This window comes from Acanthopagrus latus, chromosome 1 (assembly GCF_904848185.1).
Source record: "Acanthopagrus latus isolate v.2019 chromosome 1, fAcaLat1.1, whole genome shotgun sequence".
Taxonomy (NCBI): Eukaryota; Metazoa; Chordata; class Actinopteri; order Spariformes; family Sparidae; genus Acanthopagrus; species Acanthopagrus latus.
The window spans coordinates 2,716,797-2,738,496 of NC_051039.1; the positions used below are offsets into that span (position 1 = coordinate 2,716,797).

Consider the following 21,700-nt stretch of genomic DNA (forward strand, 5'->3'; position numbering starts at 1 on the left):
AACATAAAACTCTTAAAAAGTAGTTGATTACTCAAATCCTGTGCAAATCCTCCTGCTCTCAGGGCGCTGTGGCTGAATGAGAAGGTTATACTGCGAGGACTTTAATTGCATATAATAATCGGCTTCCAGCTCACTTTAGGTCTCTAGCAAATAAGATATAATACATACATTTTATCCAGTGGATCTGACACAAGGATGCCTTTGTCCTTTTGGAAACAGGTCTGAGTTTAAAGGCTCAGTATGTAATTTCTGCTCTTAATCAAGACAACAACAGAACATGCAAGTGTCCTCATCGTTACACAGCCACTGTAACTGAGGAAAATGTCTCTCCGTGACTCACATTAAGTTTAATTTGTGTTTCATTTATTTCTCGTTCACCTACATTACCCACAATGCACCTAAGCCACTGAGTGACATATCTGGAGGCAGTTTATCAGATTATACGCAGCCTCCACCGGAGCCACAACAGGTTACATACTCCTTTCTTCATATGTTCTGCTCTCCTGTGAGACCTGTAAACACACTTAAATGTTTAAAAATTGGTGGAGTCGCCCTTTAAACCCCGTCTTGTTGTAGTTGCAATTCGTCAACAACTCAAGTACCAAAAAGGTTTCTCGGGGTTATTTATCTCAGATAATCGCCGTGTTTCTTCTTCTTCTCTGGTCCAGACGGGTGGCGCCCTGCAGCGTCTCTGCAGGACAAACACTGGTTTTTAAAAACCTCCTCAGCGCTGCGTCTGTTTACTGCCTCGCTGGCGTGAATGAAACCAGGAGCGAACGTGGAGCGCCCCCCACGACCAGAACCGAAGGGTCGGGGAGGGGTCGCCGCTGTCATGGGCGCAGAGATGGGAAACTATTATTGGAGCTATTGTGGAGTGGCTATAACTCATGTGGGAGGAAGTCGTCTTGTTGTGTATATGTGTGTATCTGCATGTTCACGATGACTGTACGTTTACACAAATCTATCTATAGTCTCCATGTTGCTTCTGATTGATTGTGCTGCAGTGGCACTTTGAAAAAACTCCCATGAATCCTTGCTGCTGTGAGCTGAAGTACACGGGATAACGAGCTGAGGCAGCAAATGATGACTGATGGCGCGTGTTTCCTCTGTGTGGTCAGAAGCTGTGATTTAATGAGAACGATGAGCACGATGATGAATCTGCATATAGAAAATATAAGGTTTCTAAGGCGAGTGTGTGTGTTTGTGTGTGCATGGAAGTGTGTGTCCCTGTGCTCTGATGCGGCCTTGTGACCTTCCCGGGAGTAAACAGTGTTTCAGAGGGATGGACTCAGGCTGTTGCTCGCTCCCCCTGTGGCGTCGCCGTCAAAATGACAATCTGTTATTGGGAGAGACGGCGTGGCTCCTCCATCACACGCCAACGCTGTAAATAAAAGTGCTGCAGAGGGCTGGACGCTGCGGGTTTGGACCAGAAACTGGACATTGCTCCCTGCACCCCCCCCCCCACTCCTAAAAATGCTGAGGGGCAGTAAACTACACATAAAATACAGGAATCTGGAGTTAACGTGGCAAACAAACGCACACACATGCAGCTGCAGGCTCCAAGGTCCAAACACAACGCTCACCTTCGACTCCAGCAGGGCGCCGTCGCTCTCCACAGGCCGGCGCTGCTCCCAGCTTTAATACCTTCATGTGGTTTCTACATGTTGAACATACTCAAATAGTTTGAAAAATCATCTCACTCTCGGCTCATTTTGTGTTTCTTTTTACTTTTTTGTGTCATATATTGTGGCGTGACAGCAGAGCGACGCGGCTGCCAAGCGAGAGGCTGCATGTTGAGAAGACGTTTCCACATTTCATTTTTTCCTTAATGAGGCGACATTAAAAACGTATTTAAACTCCAAACATGATCTTTTTCAAGTGTTTTTTGTGCTTAAATCTAAACAGAACATAAGTGCAGCATTGTCACATCATAACAGTTGAAGATGAAACCTAAAGAAACATAAAGTTGTTACGTAACCACATGCAGAGGCCGATTCTTTGATCATAACGATGGTTTGCAGAAATATAAATTGCCGACATGTATTCTGGCACCTTGTCGCTCGTTCCATGTCTGTCTGACTTGTTGTGTATCGGCTCGTTCCAGCTCGTCTCTGAAGCCGGATGATGTTCACACGGAAAAATTCAAACACAAGACTGTTTTTTATGGCTTTTGGCTTTTTTTTTTTTTTTTTTTTGGTGCGTGACGTCATCGTTAATCTTCTCCCAGAATTCAGCTTGTTTATTATCATGTGAAACAAAAAGTCTTATATTTTTAAAAATGTTTTTTCTCCTCTCGAGATGAAATCAGAGTTAATTTTATTGTTATTCATCAAGTTCTGGAGAAATTTTGGCAAATTCTTTCTGCAAAACCACAGATGTGTTGAAACGTTTCTCTTGAATGTATCCACGATTTTGCCAAAATGTAAAATGCAAACATTTTATTCTGCTGACTGGGCTCGTAGGAAGACAGCGACATGAAGTTTAGCATTTGAACAACTGCAGTAAAGTGAATATTAAAAAAACAGAAAGAGAAATACAGGATTTAGTGGATTATATATTTAATTTCTAATAAAAAATTCTCAGTTTTGGTGATGCTGTTGTTCTTTCTTTCTTTCTTTGTTACGACGATTTATTCATCCTGTGTTCCACAGGATCCCTCACCGTGAATCGAGGAGTCATGTAAATGTTACATTAAACTGACTTTTGAGGTGACATCCTCATCTTTGTCCCAAACTGATTTTAATCTTTCATGAAGAAAATACACTAAATTGATTTTTCACAGTCATAGAATCTATTTGCTCTTGTGTCACTGAACCTTCTACAGCAGTAGCTCCATCCTCTTCCAGTGTTTAACCACTTTTAGTTCTTGCTCATTGACAGAAATCTTGATATTCACCGCCTGCAGTCTTCTTCTGTCTCTTCTGCTGCTGTGTGTTTTGCAGAGAGACGCCCTCTAGTGGAGAACATCTGCAGAATCCTCCTGACGCCCACCGAGCTGGAGAAGTTTGCTGCTTTCGCTGAGTCTCAGAGTTGCGTGCCAAGTTTGGGACACACACACACACACACACACACACACACACACACACACACACTCGATCCAGTTCCCATCAGCTGCTGGCGAAGGCCTTGTCCATTCCCCTAAGAAAGTGGCCCTGAAGATCCAAAAATAGGAGCTGGCTGTCCCCTGAGCCGGGTCCATCTCTTAGCTCAGTAGCCTTGACAGCAGCCGGCTGGCATGGCAACAATGAGGCTATTAGTCAGCCGAGGGAACGCCGCCCATTGGACAGTTCAGGGACCGGCGTGCATGGACGAGGTATCACTGCATGCTCGGTAAAGCATCTGGTCAAGTTTCAATGCACAGATAAATATGATTTAACAGAGAAAATTTGACTTTTCATCACATGACGGATGTTATTCTTGTTTTAAAAGAATCGTATCTTCTGTAAAAACCCTTCTCAAGCTTTGAGAGAAAGACTTTTTGAAGACGTAATCAAGTAAAGTGAATGTAAAGTTAAAAGGATGACGTGCATCTCTGTCAACGAGCTTGAGATGATTCAATATCCCGAATAAAACTGTCAGGAGATTCAAACTGGCAGCCTTCAGTTAGCCACCTCTCGTACCTCAGCCCACCTCTGTGTTGTCTTCAGGCGCTGCTCTTCCCGACTCGTCTCCTCTGTCGGGGTTGAGGCCCGATGACAGGACAGGCCTCTGGTCAAACAAACAGCAGACACGCTGCTGCTAAACGCCGTCAGTCAACGGTCTCCTCCCACGGCGACCTCTGACCCTGCTCTCCGCGTCCTCCTTTACCTCCGCCGCCATCTCCTCGCAGACTCGGGTCCTGTTTGTTGATGTGTACGCAGCGACACGGATCACTTCCTGTCAGAGATCAGCAGACTCAACACAGACGAGAAGGCAGCGAGGGAGTGCTGGTGGACTGAAACATACAGTACACACACACACACACACACACACACACGACACGACCTACACTTTCCGTAAGGTCTTGATCCCGACTCTCCCGACTCTGCGGTGTAAATTACCGCGTTGACAAGTTGTTGTGCGCACACGTTTGACAGAGGAGGAAACGGGACCTAAAGCTCGCTGACAAACCACAGCTCATTAACTGTCAATGGTGAACCACAGACACACAGACACACAGAGACGGAGACGACCCGGGGGAGGTGGACGTGGACGTCCTCCTCAATAACTGGCTGGGAACATTTTTACCACCTTTCGTATGATTCTAACGATGTTCAGTCCCTGTTTGCAGGTCTCGGTGCAGTCTGTGGAATGCGTTCAGCCCGTTTGTTCTGCCGTTCCGGGTCAGATCCCTTACATGGTGGATTCAACCTAAATGAAACAAGTTCCAGCATGACGGCAAATGTCGGCCGCATTCATCGAACTGAGGCTCCAATGATTTCTCTGAGTTCTGTGCGCGAGGTTTCCTGTCGTACCAGCGTACCGATATCGGGCTCATTTCCACTTGAATCCCCCCTCGAAGCTCATGTTTCTACTGCATGATGTTTAAACACTCTGAACAAGATGGCGGACGTCGCCTCATGTGACGGTTCAGAGGACAGGACGTTTCTCCTCTCTCGGTGTCTTTGTGTCTCTCTGAACATCCTCAGTGGGGAATGTGGACGCAATATAAGAGTTTTGGGATTTACCTGCTGTCCGTCTCGGCTGTCATTGTGCCGCTTCGTAGCCCCCCCCCCCTAACCCCCCCCCCCCCCCCCCCCCACGGTGATCTCTGATTGGCTGCTATTCTTCAGGCTCTGTTTCTACAGGCCCACATCTTTTTAATAAATGGTACCAGCACCTTAAAATAAAGCTTCAGCACTCATGTTGAATATTCTCTCCTGACTTAACAAATAACAAATAACTTCTGCGGCCTCAGTGTTTTCTAGCTCGGCTGGATCACTTTCCAGGTTCCTCAGGAGATGTTGGACCCAGTAGAACCAATCTCGACACCGACGGTACCACTCAGCTCCTCCTTTTTCTCAACACCGTCATGACACACTCTCCTCTCCTCATGAAGAATTCATTGATATCCAGATGTGTAGATACATTCCTGCGTGTTTTGTGTGTGTGTGTGTGTGTGTGTCAGAGCTTGTTGGAGTGTGTGTGTGTGTGTGTGTGTGTGTGTGTGTGTTTCTGAGCCTGAGCAGGCAGAATCTCCTCCTAAGCAGCTGTCAGAGCAGCGCTGGCTATCGTCTCCCCTCTGGGGGTCGGCCTGTCAACTCGTCCCACTGACGGCTCTCCTCTCTCAGCCTCGGCCCGCGGCTTGCTAAGGTGTGTGTGTGTGTGTGTGTGTGTGTGTGTCCTGCTGAGGCCTCAGCAAATCTGATAATTACCGACCTGACAATGCTCCCCCCTGACCTCCTCCTCTCCCCTCCTCGTGCTCAGACCTCCCCTATAGGCGCTGAATGGTCTCCACAGACTCATGGCTTAAAACAGACGTACAGACACATTTTGATTTTCCATACATGAGATTCACACACACACACACACACACATTTTCACCTCTTTTTGGAGAGTATTACATGGACTTTAATTTAATTTCCTGGAGACCAACCATCACTCTAAACTAACTCACTATGAGAATAAAACACGTTTCTTTCTCATTAGTTTTATGGACATCCTGGTCTTATAGAAGGAAATCAGGTCCCCACAATGTGGTCGTGTCCCTACAACGTGAGTAATACATGTCCACACACACACACACACACAATTTGAGAGGAATGAAAACATCTGAAGCATGAAAGAAAGTTTTCTGTGTGTGTGGTGGTGGGAACAGTATGAAAGTCACTATGCAGGTGTTTTGCCCCCTATATGCCCTTGTGACACACACACACACACACACACACACACACACACACACACACACACACACACACACACACTCAGAGGGCCTTGGTGCAGGATAACGGGTGTTGACTGAGAACAAGCAGCCGCAGCAGCTTTTGTTTTTCCAGCTGGAGGAAATCAGGCTAATCCGACTATCACTTCTCACTAATTATTATTATCGTTTCCTCCTGCCGATGGCTTTTTCATCCAGCCCAGCGGTCGTGGACAGTGGGAAAATCGTTGCAGTCACATATATATCAAAATGTTCGGCTCCTCCTCCTTAAATAACTCGCCGTGTCCGCAAACACAAACTCGTGAATCAGGGGCGTCATTTTTTTTTTTTTTTTCCTCGTAAATTGTCGTGTGGGATTTTACGGGCCGTGGGAGGAAGCAGGTGTTTGGCTGAGAGGACTTTACTCGATCAGGAGCTCAGGAGTCAGTCGGATTATTTGCTCTTCTCACTCCTGCAGCTGCTTCTCATCGCCACCGTTTGACAGTTATTAACAATTTGTGAGAAAATCCAAATTTCACTTACAGACGTTTACTGCATGTCGGACAGATGTTCTTTTTTATCTTTACATAGTTGTGGATTTAAGTCTCATCGTCATATTAACTTGTTGAGCAGAAGCAGAAAATAACTTTGCACATCTTCATAATTCAAATGACATTTTGAGGAGCTTAATAATAAAGATAATACGTTTATTTTATGTATCGCTTATCAGGATAAACAAAGACACTTTACAGGGTTCAAAAGCAGGATGATAAACTTTAAATAAACTTGTGCTTTACTGGAAGCAATCTCCTAAATGACTGAGTTAGCTGGAGACTTATTTTAAAACATAAGAAGAAACAAATGAAGGAAACTTTTATTGATCCAAGTCTCTAAAAGCATGCTAACGCTATTAGCTTAGCAGCTACATTGGAAACTTGATTTGATTGTGTCATTTTATTTGATTTATTTAATTTGTTTTGTTTTTTATTTATGCGTTTTAAAACAAGTCTCCAGCATTTTCAGCTGTTTAGGAGAACGCTGCGACGCTGTTTTACTCCGTAGCTAATTCTAATTTTTGTTTGAACTGCTCCTTTAATTTGAACCCTAATTCATTTCTGATTTTCTTTGAAACCGTCTGAAAAACAACACGGGCCTCTATGTGAAACTGGTGTTTTCTATGCATGATGTGATGTTCTACATTTGATAAAGACAAGATTGTGCATATTTGAAATGTGCAGGTCTGTAATCAACCTAAATAAATAACGGATCAAGTCAGAAGTCGATTCAGCATCTAAACAGGTAGAAACAAACCAAACACTCAGTTACCTTTAAGGGTTAGAGAGAAAATACAGGCCTCTATTTGTTTTAATTTCTGTTATTCTGAAACTGGTTAATGACAGTTTTCCTCATGTGTACAGAGGATCTGGAGTCATTTTAACACTGTGCACTTTCCCAGTAGGTGAATTGTAAATGCATTTGTTAATTACAAACCATCTGTAGGTTTGGTTCCCCTCCGTCGCTCACCGAGCAGGGAAACATCTTTTTTTTTTTCTCTCTTTTACTCTCTTGAAAAATACCTGAACAGCCTGTGTAGCCTGCAGTCAGCAGGAGAGCAGGAGCCGAGGCCACAAAACGTCCATCATGTCGACAAATTGACTCAATCGTCTTCGTGCGGGAGCTTCAGACTCCTCGACCCTTTGAAATTCAACACTGTTGACGGTTCAGCGGAGTGTTTCTGGAGAGGGAAAGGAAGAAGGAAAGAGTGGAGGAGAGGAGGAGGAGGAGGAGGAGGAGGAGGAGGAGGAGGAGGCCTCATCATCTCTGGCAGTGACAGAGTGAGAGGGGGAGGACTGTGTGATGTGTGACGTACAGTGTGTGTATGTGTGTGTGTGTGTGTGTGTGTGTGTGTGTGTGTGCTGCTGACCTTGTGAAAGAGAGTGAGTCTGGCCTCATTTGGAATCGAATATGACTGAGTGTATTTATTACAGATTTTCATTCATGGGAAATAAAGGTGTGTGTGTGTGTGTGTGTGTGTGTGTGTGTGTGTGTGTGTGTGTGTGTGAGAGGGGGGGGGGGGAGAGAGAGAGCGTCACACTTCACTGACACAAAAACATGCTACTTTAGCTACAGGAGGGCTGGAAGTGGAGGCTGTACAGAAGTGAAGCCGAGGCTATTCATCAAACACTTCAGATCAAACACAGGGGCGAGCGAGAGAGAGAGAGAGGGGGGGGAGGGGGGGGGGGGGAGACAAACACACCTGGATGTTTGTACAAAGTTTCCTCACAGTGTGGAGATGGAGGAGAATCATTGACCACCTACAGAGTCCACACATGCTGCCTGTGTGTGTGTGTGTGTGTGTGTGTGTCATACTTTTAGTCTCCACTAAGTTTATCATTAAAAACATATGATACATTCATGAAATATGATTTTAATGCCTGAAAGTACACAAAGTTTTCAAAATTATTAGTTGTATATTCTGCTGATATTCTGCATAATTTTAATACTTCATGCACATCCGTTAGTATTGAACACGGGGCTGTTTCTCACACTGTGTTATCATAAAATTCACTCACTGCAAGTAAATGATTTGCATATTTTTCAAAAATAATACAGGAATTAAACTTTGAGACAAATGATATGAAATAATATAAATTTTCATGACATGTGGCAGCACTGCAGCACATTTAAGCAAAACTCTTGTCAAAATGCAACCGAGGCTTTTTATGTGAATGTATATGAGTCAAAGCTCCGTGTAAAAACATAATTTAAGCACTTTTAAGAGTGACTGTACTTTCGTTTTCAGGTCAAACTCATTTTCAATGGGAGTGCTACGGGCACTTTTACGACAGCATCAAAATCTCTATTTTTAAAACAGCAAGAAGTCTGGACACAACATGAAACTTTGCTGGTAGCATCACCAGGGTCTCTACACATGAACACCAGCACTGACAACATTGTTTGAGTTACTAAAAAGAAAGTTTCTGAACAGCTCATGTTAGCAGTAGCTTGTTCCACTCGCCGCCGTCCTGCCAGTGGAGAAGCATCGATCTCAGAATGAGACGTAACCGTGACAGTTAAGGTGGAACGCTCCTACAGCTTATCTTAACTCACTCTCACATTTGGAGAGCGACACTTTGATTTTGATGCTAACACAGTATTTTCCTGTAGCACTCCCACTGACCCAAAGAACGAAAATATGGTAAATCTGAAAAGTGGCTCTTTCGTCGTACTTCTGCTTTTTACACAAACGTTTGACTCAGGCACATTCACAAAAAGAGCCTAGGTTGCATTTTAGTGAGAGTTTCGCTTTAACTGAGAGTAAAGCAGCATAAAAAAGTGGTAGATGTTGAATTCGCTTAATATTTCAATGTCATGTTTTGATGCAGGTGTCAGATAAGCTTTTGAGAGCAAGATGTCACAAAGTGCCGCAGAGAAGCAATAAAGCAATCAGCATGAAAATAAACTGAACTAAAGATTTATAAAACATCATGGAATCGAAATAAAACTTAAATGAGAGGTCACACAGCCTCCTAAACCATGAACTCAGTGTGAAATGAGTGTTCTGGACAGTCATGTGGATGAAGCTGTTCCGCTGCAGTCATGCTGTGACTCTGCACTTTCCTCTGCTCGCTCACACTGACATCTTGTGGCAGATCACAGTCGTCAGATCCTCATCGCTGATGTTCCCACTCAGCTTATCTCAACCACTCACTGCTTATCAGCCATGTTTACGGAAAGCACAGATAGCAGATACAGAAAAGCTCTGCTGGGTTATTATGATATTTCATGGTGACACTCGCAGGGTTTAAAAACCTGTACGGTCGTATCCAAAGGGTGCATCGTTTTAGGAGCATTTGTTAACAATGTCGTCCTACGAAATACATTAGTTTACGTATTCATAGCTGAGATTATTCTAAACATGTTGATATTATATTATATAATATTATGCACTTTATAAACTCGTTAAAGTTACCCAGGTACTGCATTTATCTACAAAATAGAGATACTTGTACTTTACCTCTTTATTTCTATTCTATGCAACATTGCACTTCTTCTTCTCTACATCTATAAATATCTTACTTTCTTCTCCACTACATTTGTATGACAGCTTAAGTAAGAGGTTACCTCAGCCAAAGGTCCATAAAATAGTTAAAATAAGCTCAAACTTAAAGATTCACAGCAGTAAAATGAAACACACACATTAATGCAGCAGGGATATTATTCACACAACATCACATATACCAGTAAAAGACTGACAGGAAGCATTTTTCTGCAGAATAAGGATTATTACTTTTGACACTTTGGGTTAAATTGAGTTTATGATACTTTACATGTGTTGACATGTTGTAACTTGTTTATTTGTATTGAATTATTAGTAAACATAATACAAAAATGTAATAAAAACACATGAAATAAATACAATGATCAAATCTATAGTTATATATTAAATAAATAAATAAATACAAACTAAATAAACTATTATCTCCATCACTGTGCTCTCATTGGCTAGTTCTGCGCTACGTCAGTGTTACGCGCCTTCCTATTGGCTGCCGGGGTGACGCCTCGCTCTGTGTGTCTGTCCCGGACCAGCAGCCCGCTGAAGGTGAACCCGGCCCCGTCTCTCGCTCTCTGCCCGTCTGTGGAAGCACCCTCTCCCCGTCTCCTCCTCCTCCTGCACCGGGATCATCCGCCTGACCCTGAGCCATGTCCATATTCAGCGATGTCCCGCAGGCTCCTCCGGTGGCGGTCTTCAAACTGACCGCCGACTTCAGGGAGGACAGCCACCCGCAGAAGGTGAATCTGGGAGTTGGAGGTAAGAGATGGTGGCTGCCTGCTAATGCTAATGCTAATGCTAAAGCTAAAGCTAAGTTAGCTCGCTGGCGGTGTGTCAGCCCAGGAAACGCTGCTGCCTCCGGCTGTGCCTGTTAGCTTCATTTAGCTCTTTAGCTGTAAGTGGCACCGTTGGCCCGGTTCTGGCCTCATCGTGCTATTAAACATTAGCAGCTGTTTGATTTGACCTTCGCTTGTGAGCTAGCGGTGAAGCTAACGAGCTGGAGCAGGAACTAGCTTCTTCTCCATGTTGACAGCTAGCTTCTCCTGTCAGCTCAGTATAAACTGTAACACGGACAGACTGATGGCTCCATTCACCCAACAAGAACCTCTCAGTTAAAGGAAGTGTTTATCACGAGTTAGCGCTAAATACAGATCAGGTGCCTCGCTGGTACTTGTGTCCTTGAACGCATCATTCTCCACATGACCCCATCTCACCTCCTAAAAGGTGACATGCATCATCTTGTCATTTTAAGGCCCAGCAGGAATATAAAGATGAGGACAGGTGTGGTAACAAATTAGATTAACGGTCTGTGTATTTAACAAGCTAATCTAGCAAGTTCAGCTAGTTTTCAGGTCATTGTGCACTTGCTGTGAGCAGCTGAGTGAGTCAGTCATCCATAATTAACGCCTCTGCGGGTAACCTGAGAAACAGGTGATGTGGCAGGACAGCTTTGCATGTTTATCATGGAAAGTACAAAACTACAACAGGCTAGTTGAACTTGCTAAATGTCAAAATATCGACACTGAATATTGAATCACACTCATTAATCTGCAGAATCTGTCCACCAGACCAAACTGCACTTTCACACTCTGCACCAACAAGGTGACAGTATATTTAAAGTCTAATCCAAAGAGAAACATGGTAGTTTAAATTGTTAACAGTAGTTGTATCTGGTTACCATGTTATTGCCTTGTTAAACTCCTCTTCTGGTAATTAATTATTAAGTGTTATTCTCTCCATGTTGTGTCAGTTTTCCCCCAGTCCTTTACATTTTGTAGTTTTATGTCATGTTGCGCCAACAAAAACCACCATGAAGGTGCATTATGATAAGCAAAATCATACAAGACACGTGATTTCATATCATTGTATTATGATAATTATGCTATGCTAAAAAAAACTCTTAACTGAACCCCTGTGAATGATCAGGATCAGCTGCACTTCTGCACCTCGTTGCCAAAACATATCAGCGAGCGCTGAAACCAGTTTGGCCTGGAAATAATCAACAATGGAGAAAAACCTTGAAAGCTTCGCTTGTGTAACGTAGCCACAGGCCACAGCTTTATGTTTATGTCACACAGTGTTATTGTTGATGGCCACCATGAATCCACCCAGGTGATCCACAGATCCACAACCATCAACCTCCTTCTTTGACCTTTTTTGAGTGCGTCTCCCCCGACAGTGACTGACATCTGATACAGCTCTGCACAGGCTGACATACAGCGTGAGGGAGCCCGAGTTCTTAAGGAGTCAAATATGTGTGACACACACTCACGAGGACACGCATACGTAGCTCAGTCCGGCAGTAATCGGTCACCTTCAGAGGGCGGCTGATATATCAGTTGATTAAACAGGACTTGTTCTTGTTGTCGTTGTCACATAAAACCTGCACGCTTTGAAGGAACTCCGTGGAAGTTTGTCAAGATTGAAAATTAAATGTGCTTTGTGACCCCTCCAGCTTACCGTACCGATGACTGCCTGCCCTGGGTGCTGCCGGTGGTGAAGAAGGTGGAGCGGCTGATCGTGGAGGACGACAGCCTGAACCACGAGTACCTGCCCATCCTCGGCCTGCCAGAGTTCCGCTCCGCCTCCTCCAAGGTCGCCCTGGGAGACGACAGCGCCGCCATCCAGGAGAACAGGGTGAGACACACACACACACACACACATAAAACACACACACGCAGCCTTGTTGATGTTTTATTCAAATATCGATGTTGACATGGTGCAGTTAATGATATGCAGAGGAGTGTTTGTGCTAAGCTCCTTTAGCTTGACTTAAAACAAGGATGACATTGACATTCAGGCTTTTAATTTGAATCTTTTTAAAATGACAAATCTGTGTTTACCTGAAGTTAATTGCCAGCCATTTTGAAAACTTCTCTGATTCCAGCTTCTTCAATGTGAATATTTTCTGGTTTCTTTCCACCACCACGACAGTAAACTGAATGTCTTTGGTTGCTTGTGGACAAAACAAGACATTTGAAGACGTCATCTTGGTCTTTTGGAAACAATGACGGATATTTTCTGACATTTAATTGACCAAGAAACTACTCGACATGTTAATCATCTGTCTTTGGTCTTTCTAATTACTTTCATAACAACCTTTGACCAGATCTCATGATTCTCCTGCCATCTTCTCTGTCAGGTGGGAGGGGTCCAGGCTCTGGGGGGTACAGGTGCACTGAGGATCGGTGCAGAGTTCCTGCGACGTTGGTACAACGGCGTCAACAACACAGCGACGCCCGTCTACGTCTCGGCGCCCACCTGGGGTCAGTAGACGGCTGTAAAGAAAGAAACTGACATTGATTGAAAAAGTGAATAAACGATGACATGGATGGTAGTGATGAGCGTCGCAGTCAGTCAGTTTCACAGTTCACTCATCTGCTGTTTGTTCTTCTTCCTCCCAGAGAACCACAACAGTGTGTTTGCTGACGCTGGCTTCAAAGACATCCGGCCCTACCACTACTGGGATGCTGCTAAACGGGGCCTGGACCTCGCTGGGCTGTTGGACGACCTGGAGGTGAGGACGGATGACGCTGGAGCCGTTCTGTTCCGCTTCCCGCGCTGTATTTCAAACCAGCAGAGCATTTATCGGTTCAGAGCCTGAAAAGCTGGAACCCCCAACTGGAACCAAAACATAGCAGGCTTTCCTTGACCCGACCTTGTGTGTGATATTCTACAGGTCGTTCCGCTCGACGCTGGTGTTTGTTAGAGCGCGGCTGCTTCAGGAAACAGAGCTAATGTGGTGGAAACTGGCTGTATGATGAGTTTGAAGCCCAATGACTCAACAAAAAATCATTTGATTATTCACAGTTGGCTCAGCTCATAAGAAGTTAGGTAACAGGTCATCTTTTAACACTCAGCTGGACGTGTTCTGTGACAGAGTCTGTAAATCTTTTCTAAGAATTCAGCTGTTAGGAGCGGACTGACCAGACATGTGACTCTGATCTGACATGTGGCTTCAACTGTGTCTGATCCTGTTTGTCTCTCACGTCACAATGAAGCACACATGCATCATGTCATTCAACAACGACTCTTCTTTTCTCGACAGAATGCTCCAGAACGCTCCATCTTCGTCCTCCACGCCTGCGCACACAACCCCACCGGCACCGACCCGACCCAGGAGGAGTGGAAGAAGATCGCAGAGATCATGAAGGTGAAGATGAAGGCACAGTGATCACAAGTGTCAGAGAGTCACAGTCTGATGGTTTTCAGGTTTCTCATCACGTGCAGCATATGTATTTCACTTCCATTTTATGTTTTCATTAATTTTTGCTCAGGCTGATATGTGTTTGTAACTCGGACTGTGTTCTCGGGGTGTTTTCTCATCGTCTCTTTGTCGTTGTGTCTCTAGAGGAGGAACTTGTTCGTGTTCTTTGACTCGGCCTATCAGGGGTTCGCGTCTGGCAGTCTGGATAAAGACGCCTGGGCCATCCGCTACTTTGTCTCCGAGGGCTTTGAGCTGTTCGTGGCTCAGTCCTTCTCCAAAAACTTTGGCCTCTACAGTGAGTAGACATGATGCAGACGTGCAGATATGTTTTCCTGGGGAGGGTTTAGTGCAAAACATGGCTCCCAGTGGTAGAAAATTCAAAACATTTACATGCCAACAATATGTACATCGTGAATGTGACCTTATGAAACAGTCCCTCTTTTCTCTGCCGCTGTTTCCAGATGAGAGGGTTGGCAACCTGACCGTCATCGCTCAGGACAACGAGAACCTGAGCCGCATCCTGTCCCAGATGGAGAAGATTGTCAGGACTACTTGGTCCAACCCTCCGTCTCAGGGAGCACGCATCGTCAGCAAGACCCTCAACTGCCCCGAGCTCTTTGCCGAATGGTACGCTGTCCGATCAGTCCACGAGTCGCAGAGCTGCTGTCGGTGTCAGCTGACGCACTTCTGCACCTTTTAGTTGCAATGTCTTCGTCAGCACGTCTTTAACGAGCGAGTTGTGAGCTGAATGAATTTAATGTATCTCAGATAAAGTCTCGCTCATCTCACTCTTTGTCCCCCGTCTTTCCTCCTGTCTGTAGGAAGGGTAACGTGAAGACCATGGCAGACCGTGTCCTGCTGATGAGGGATCAGCTGAAGGCCAAGCTGCAGGGTCTGGGCACCCCGGGGACCTGGGACCACATCACCCAGCAAATCGGCATGTTCAGCTTCACCGGCCTGAACCGTGAGTGGGAAACACAAACGCACCCAGCTGTTAATGTGAAATAAACACTGTGACTATCAGGGTTGTAATAAGAATATTAACTCTCCAACCCTCGAGCATCCACCTTTTCTAATGTAAAATATTGATAAGTCTGTTAATATTGGACAGCTAGGTGAAGTTGATAGGAAGCAGCCAGATAGACAAAAACACCTTAAAAACTGGAGATCTATAAAAGATCACTCTGGTTTATACAAAGGAAAACTTGTGATCTGAGATCATTGTTATACAAGTTGAGCTTCTTCAAGTTCATTTGTCCAACAAATAAAGAAATTGTCCATTTTTCCTCTATTTAGTGAGTACGATGTTATTTTTATCAAGGTTCATTTGCAGCTTTTTCAGGAGCTAAAATCTTCAAGCAAAGCTGGAGATGAGTTCAGTTCTGTTGTGTAGGGGTGATTACAAGTGTTCGGTTTGTGGTTTGATTCAGAATTAATGATTGAAAACTAAATTTCCAGTCTTCTGCTCCAGTATACTGTGTGCTGAAACATTCACTGATGTCCTTAATCCACTGAAATCCAAAATGAAACAGATTATTTAAGATAAATGGATCACTTTTCTACTAGAAAAAGAGATGAAACTGTCGAGTTATTTTCTTCACCTCGGGTTAGATTAAATGTTGTTTAGTGCTGCACTGTTAGCTGGAAGAAATCAGCTGTTACAGACAAACATTACAGCCTGAGTGATGTCATAGAAAATATTCACAGTATACTTCACATCTACAGTATGTAGACGTGAAGTATATCGTAGATTGTCTGGTTACTGTCAGTTACAGTGACCGTTAAAAGACTGAAAACAGAACGGTTTTGGTTGAACACGAAACATGAAGCTGCAGCTCTTCTTCTGCACGTTGTGACCGTCACGGTGTTGTCGTTGTGTCCTGCAGCCAAACAGGTGGAGTTCATGATCAAAGAGAAGCACGTGTACCTGATGGCCAGCGGTCGCATCAACATGTGCGGCCTGACCTCCAAGAACATCGACTACGTCGCTCAGTCCATCCACGAGGCCGTCACCAAGGTCCAGTAAAGGCTGCTGTTTCTATCCGCCCACTTCCTGCCTCCTGTACGCCACAGGAAGTCCCGCCACACGTGTGCCCTCGTACCCCTCGCCTGCTCATCCCGACCGCTGATTGGTTGAACTGCAGCAGGGATTTTGCAGTTGAACCAACGGTCAGACCTTTTTTTTTTTTTTCTCCTGTTCTCACATGAAGGTATAAACCTTTGGGAGGTGCAATGATTTTAATACGACACTTGAACGCACACAGTCAGGTCTCACCGCCAGCAGAGCTTCATATGTTCATGTGCAGAAGTTGGTTCGCGTCCCTTCATGTGCAGGTTGTCTTTGATTTTATGCGGTTCAAATCATTTCTGCTCACAAACGTCCACTCGGATTTTTGTTTGCCCTGTAATCACTTACATGACGTGACGTGTCCGTAATATTGAACAAAATGCTGTTAATGTAAATAGATGTAATCACTGTTGAAGGTCCTACTATTTCCTGCTTTAACCTTTGAACAGCCGTCAGACTTCACATGTACAACAACTAATCAATGGCGTGCTTTGTTTTGATTTCAAAGGATTTGTTGTAAGACAGCAAAAAGGCTCAATCATCTCATCAGGACTTATGTTTCAGTGTAAACTCGGCGGTTATCGTCTCCGTCACGTTCCCGGGCCGACGGATCACTCAGAGTTGTAACGCGCGTGCCTGACGTTGTAATTTTATTTGAGTTTTTTGCCTTGTCAGACGAGTGCAGCTACGTAGACGCTCGTAACGTGAGCACACAAAGCGACTTTGTGCCATCATTGAACAAAAAAGAACCACCTCTCCTCGTTGTCTTTTCTTTTCTTTCCTCCCCACAGTGTCCTTATTCTGTTACAGAACGCCTCTTTGTTAGAAACACGGTTGTTGTAATGAGCCACTCTGATCAGACGTCAGAGTCAGTGCAGAACTCCACTCCCAGTGTGTGGTGCTGTTTGTGACGGCACTCAGCAGTATGTGTGTTCATACTGAAATAAATTATAAACCACACAAACCAAATCTTTGCTTTCTGCCTGTTTCTTCCCCACATCACACTTCCTGGTACCTTCACAGCTTTTCTTGTGTGTATATACGTGTTTGTGGCTAAATATCAAGTTTCATTTTAAAGTAGTAATTTCCTGAAACACACGTCATGGTAGATTTTTTTGCAAGTCGCTCCGTCACTGCACCATTTTCTCTTCCATGTTTCCTCTGTCAGCACCTCCTTCCATCTCTTCACCTCTGAAATGAACAATATTTGCATCTGTATAGATGCTTCATCCTAATTTAATGCATTTTAACAAGGTAAATTAATATTGTTTGAGGGAAATATATATCCTAAAACTCTTTACCAGTAGAGCTCCTGCTTTTTAAAATCCTGCTCAAGTTAAAGTGCAGATGTACCGTCAGGAAATGTAAAAACAGTCCTCATGCAGAAAACTTATCTTTCAAAGTGTCATAATATAAATTACATCCCTGGATTATTATTCATGTTGAAGCTGGTTTTGTAGTAGTAGTGGAGTAAAAACACAGTCTTCCCCTCTGACATGTAGCAAAGTGGAAGGAAACGAGAGACAAAACTACTCGAGTAAAGTACAAATACTTGAATGAAGCGCAGACACTGTTGAAGTTCAGTACGTTGTGGAGCATTTTTATATTTCTGTATATTTTGATGCAAAATACCATCACAGTTTCTTCTTTTTACAAGTGTCACATTCTCTTCCACTCGGGTCTTCCCATCACAAACAAAATGAAGCAAATCACAGCGGAAAACATTAGAAAGTGTCTACTAATCAGCAGTCAAGCGATTATATCTTGCTCAAAGCAGAATAAGTGAAAATACAAAGCTGATGTTCGACTCTCTAAGAAGCTCAGATGGATCCGCAGCAGGAAAAAAACAAAAAACCTCCAATTTGATCAACAAACATCCTGCAGCAGAGTCAGTTACTGCCCGTCTTTGACCCCAGAGGATGGTTCTGATTGGCTGCGGTCGCTGCTCCAATGCAGCAAAGTGACTCAGCAGGTTTTAATATATTGCACCCAGGAGGGATGTTGCCCCCCCCCCCCCCCGCCTGTTCCATTAGCCAATGAGCTGCGAGAGAGAGCGCCCCTCCTCCTTCCTGCATCCTCCCTCATCGCCTGCTGTGGATCGATGTGTGTGTTTAAAGGCCGACACTTCTGCGCACAGGGATGTTTATTATATCTGGGATCTTTAAACGAGATGATCGTCATTTCATTTTTATTACCTCCAGATGAATTATGTGAGATTTCAAACCCACCGAGACCTCTAAAACATATGATGAAGAAACGCTTCTCTTTCATGCAGCTGACCCACAAAAATGATGTTTTTACAAGTGATGCAGCACGAAACTGTGTTGACATCCAACCAAGAAACATCCTCTGTATCAGCTGGACCTGAAACTTAAGACTTCTCTGCGTTTCCCCTCCTCCTCCTCGTCCTCCTCGTCCTCCTCCTCCTCGTCCTCCTCCTCCACCTCCTCCTCCTCGTCCTCCTCCTCCTCCTCCTCCTCCTCCTCCTCCTCCTCCTCCTCCTCCTCGTCCTCCTCCTCCTCCTCCTCCTCCTCCTCCTCGTCCTCCTCCTCCTCCTCGTCCTCCTCCTCCTCGTCCTCCTCCTCCTCGTCCTCCTCCTCCTCTTCCTCTGTGCTGCAGAGGCACAAATGTGATCCTGCAACCGTAGTCAGATGGAGCCACGCCCGTCCACCCCGTCCCCCCTCAACACTGTGCAGACAAACACAAAAAGGTCCAGATCTCTGCAGCTTCAGGGACACAGTCACAGTCAGAACCGAAGGATTCTGGGTTCTGAAGGAAGTCTGTGCTACTTCATAACATCCGGCAGCTGCAACCAGATCCACCGGGACAGAGCCGGGGTCAGTGACAGTGATTTAACAGAACTCTGTTTACATTTCTTGAGATGTTTCTTTATATAAACTAACATGTAAATGCTGACTGAGGCATTAAAGGAACAGTTCACCCACACATGGAAGCTCAGTCATCGTCCCCTCACTCACATGCTGATGAGAAGTCAAATGAAGCCCACAAAATATTTCTGGACAGCTGAAGCTGAAGTAGCTGGAGACTTGATTTAAAATGTGAAAAACAACAAAACAAATAATACATAAAGTGTCTCAGTCAGCGCAGTTCAAGTGTCCAGATGCACCAGGACTGTTTCTAAATGTAATTTACACCCTCGTGCACCCACTGGAGACAGAATGTGTATTAACGCTGTTATCTCAGCGGCTGCAGTTTAAAAACGGGCGTAAATAACATTTCTTCACATACATGCTTGATCTCTGGGCTTCCACAGATAGGGACCATGCTGGACGAGCTGTATGGACCTTTTTTCGGTTGTGTTTTCACGTTTTAAAGCCTCCAGTTACTTCTTCTAATTGTTTAAGACGATGCTGCAAGGCTTTGTGCTGCGAAGCTCCAGAAATGTCTTGTGGACGAACGAAACTCCACCCGACTTCTCAAAACCAAGACTAGCATCAGCATTAGAAAGCCAAACATTTTTAATCTCAAGCCTTCAAAATTAGTTACAAAGCAGCACTGTAATAGTGAGAAGGTAAATTATGATTCTTCCAGTTAGTGATCACAACAAGATAACAGCAACTGAGTTAAAAAAACAACCTGTTTTTCAGGGGAAAACATGGAAGAAACCCCAAGAGGAGCCACAGAGGAGGGATCCCAGACATCTACAGACTCTTTGTTCACGCTCTCTCCTCCACAATCTGCAGGTCCGTCCATGTAAATAACATTCATAGCTTTAAGTATTTTCAGTATTGCTGTTATACACAAAGTGGGAAGCAGCTGGGAGTTGCAGCAGTAATACAAATAAAAACAAATGAATCAGTCTCAGTAGAAACATGTAACGCTGTAACTCAAAGCGTTTTGTTCTCTGCTTTAAAATCATTCTGGAGGATTCATCAGCTCCATCCAATAATCTACATTCAGATCCGTGCAGCCAGCAGGGAAAAGGAAATATTCAGTGAAACGGGAAACATTCTTTCATTCTTCAGTTCTGCCGACATTTGTGCTGCCAATGTGAAATAAAAAAAAAAAGAAAAGAAAAACAGACCCTACAGGTGAATATAGAATAAAAAATATAATAAAAATAAGTTCCACAGCTGAAAGACTTACATTAAGACAACTATTATATATTTAATAATTTGTAATGCAAATGATGCATAATCTAATTAAATATGCTCTAATTTTGACACATTTCCAGAACAGAAATCTTAACATTGGATAAAGCCAGGTTCAAAATTCATGTCTAATTTTGTTTTGTTATATTCGAGTCAACGATTTTTAATGTTATTACTCCATAATCACTCTCAACAACCATAAAAACAAAAAGACGGAGGACGGACTCCCTGATAACGAGTCTCTGGCATACTAAACGAGGCTAATGTTAGCCACGTTAGCTTCACCTCCTGCAGTTTCTCTGGTGGGTACTGAGGAGTCGTGATTGTCAGAGTTCAATAAACAGCTGTGTAGAAGCGCCGCACAGCCGTGAGGTTACGTCAGATTACTCACAACAACCATCAGTGCTGTTTGGATTATAAAAACTTAAACTTACAAAATGATAATAAAAAATAAGTTGGCTCTGAGGACCCCCGCCAAGAGACTCGGACCCCCTGTTGAAGAATCTGAATGATGAGATCTGATTTAATATGCGCTAATTTGCATACATTTTCCAGAACAGTGATCTGAACATAATTAGACCCCATGATGTGTTTTGGGAGGATTGTTTTAGCAGAAAATCCCCCAAAACATGCATGAAAACACAGATGTTTTAATCTGTAGTGTCTCCTCTTTGTTAAATCAAACAAACTGCACATTTATCTGTGAAAGACAAACCACTGAAGACACTTTTGTCTACATGTATCTGGATGTTGACTGGTTTGAAAATAACTCGTGACACTGATAAATCTCAGTGGATTTCATAAACTAGAGCTGTGCGGATCCTTAATAACATATACGATCTGTATAGAACAAAAGGTCGTAGAAGCAGCTCGTCCTGTGTGTTGATGATCGGTCGCAGCAGCCAGAGAAGATGACATTCATTCATAATTGAAATGAATCCAATAAAAGCGGCTCAGCTCGAGCGGTGATTATTTAACGAGGCTCAGCGGTCACAAGTCATGTGATGAATAAAAGTGGAGTGAAATGAAAGGCTGACGCAAGATTTCCCCAAAATCTATATGCAGACAGGCAGCTCCGTCTTTCATCCGCCTCTGAGCCTCAGTCTGAAAGTCCTCTACGGTCCAAATGAGAAGAAACGAGTTTAATAAAATATTCATGAGGTATGAAAATGCAATTCAAATCTCGTATAATGAAAAAATGAGAGCTCATGGGGGGAGTGGGGGGGGGGGTCGTTTGTTACAGTGATGGTTTTTCACCACAAAGCAGAAACAAGAAAAACTAAAGTAATAAAAATGTGTGACGATCAACCGTCTGATCATCGTTAATTAACAACACGGACGATCGATCAGCCTCCACTCTTCTTCCTGCTTGTTTTTTTTTGATAAAAGAGTTAAAGAATCTCTTTCTACTCCCTGTTTT

The 21,700-nt window shown here is 43.9% G+C and overlaps 1 protein-coding gene across 1 annotated transcript; it reads left to right on the top strand.

Moving 5' to 3' along the window:
• Positions 1–10,329: 10,329 nt before the first annotated feature.
• LOC119019175 (aspartate aminotransferase, cytoplasmic-like) lies at positions 10,330–17,137 on the top strand. Its single transcript, XM_037097527.1, has 9 exons — positions 10,330–10,652; positions 12,349–12,530; positions 13,036–13,159; positions 13,298–13,410; positions 13,942–14,046; positions 14,245–14,395; positions 14,562–14,727; positions 14,922–15,064; positions 15,987–17,137. Exons 1-9 carry the CDS (start codon positions 10,544–10,546, stop codon positions 16,124–16,126), a joined length of 1,233 nt encoding a protein of 410 aa, XP_036953422.1. The 5' UTR covers positions 10,330–10,543; the 3' UTR covers positions 16,127–17,137.
• The last annotated feature ends 4,563 nt before the right edge of the window (positions 17,138–21,700 follow it).

What these genes read in the sequence shown, in the direction of transcription:
- LOC119019175 (XM_037097527.1), top strand. Translation starts at nt 10,544, where the DNA reads ATGTCCATATTCAGCGATGTCCCGCAGGCTCCTCCGGTGGCGGTCTTC. An exon ending in CGTCTCGGCGCCCACCTGGG is followed by an intron (nt 13,160 to 13,297) that starts GTCAGTAGACGG and finishes TCTTCCTCCCAG; the next exon opens with AGAACCACAACAGTGTGTTT. An exon ending in CCCGAGCTCTTTGCCGAATG is followed by an intron (nt 14,728 to 14,921) that starts GTACGCTGTCCG and finishes TCCTGTCTGTAG; the next exon opens with GAAGGGTAACGTGAAGACCA.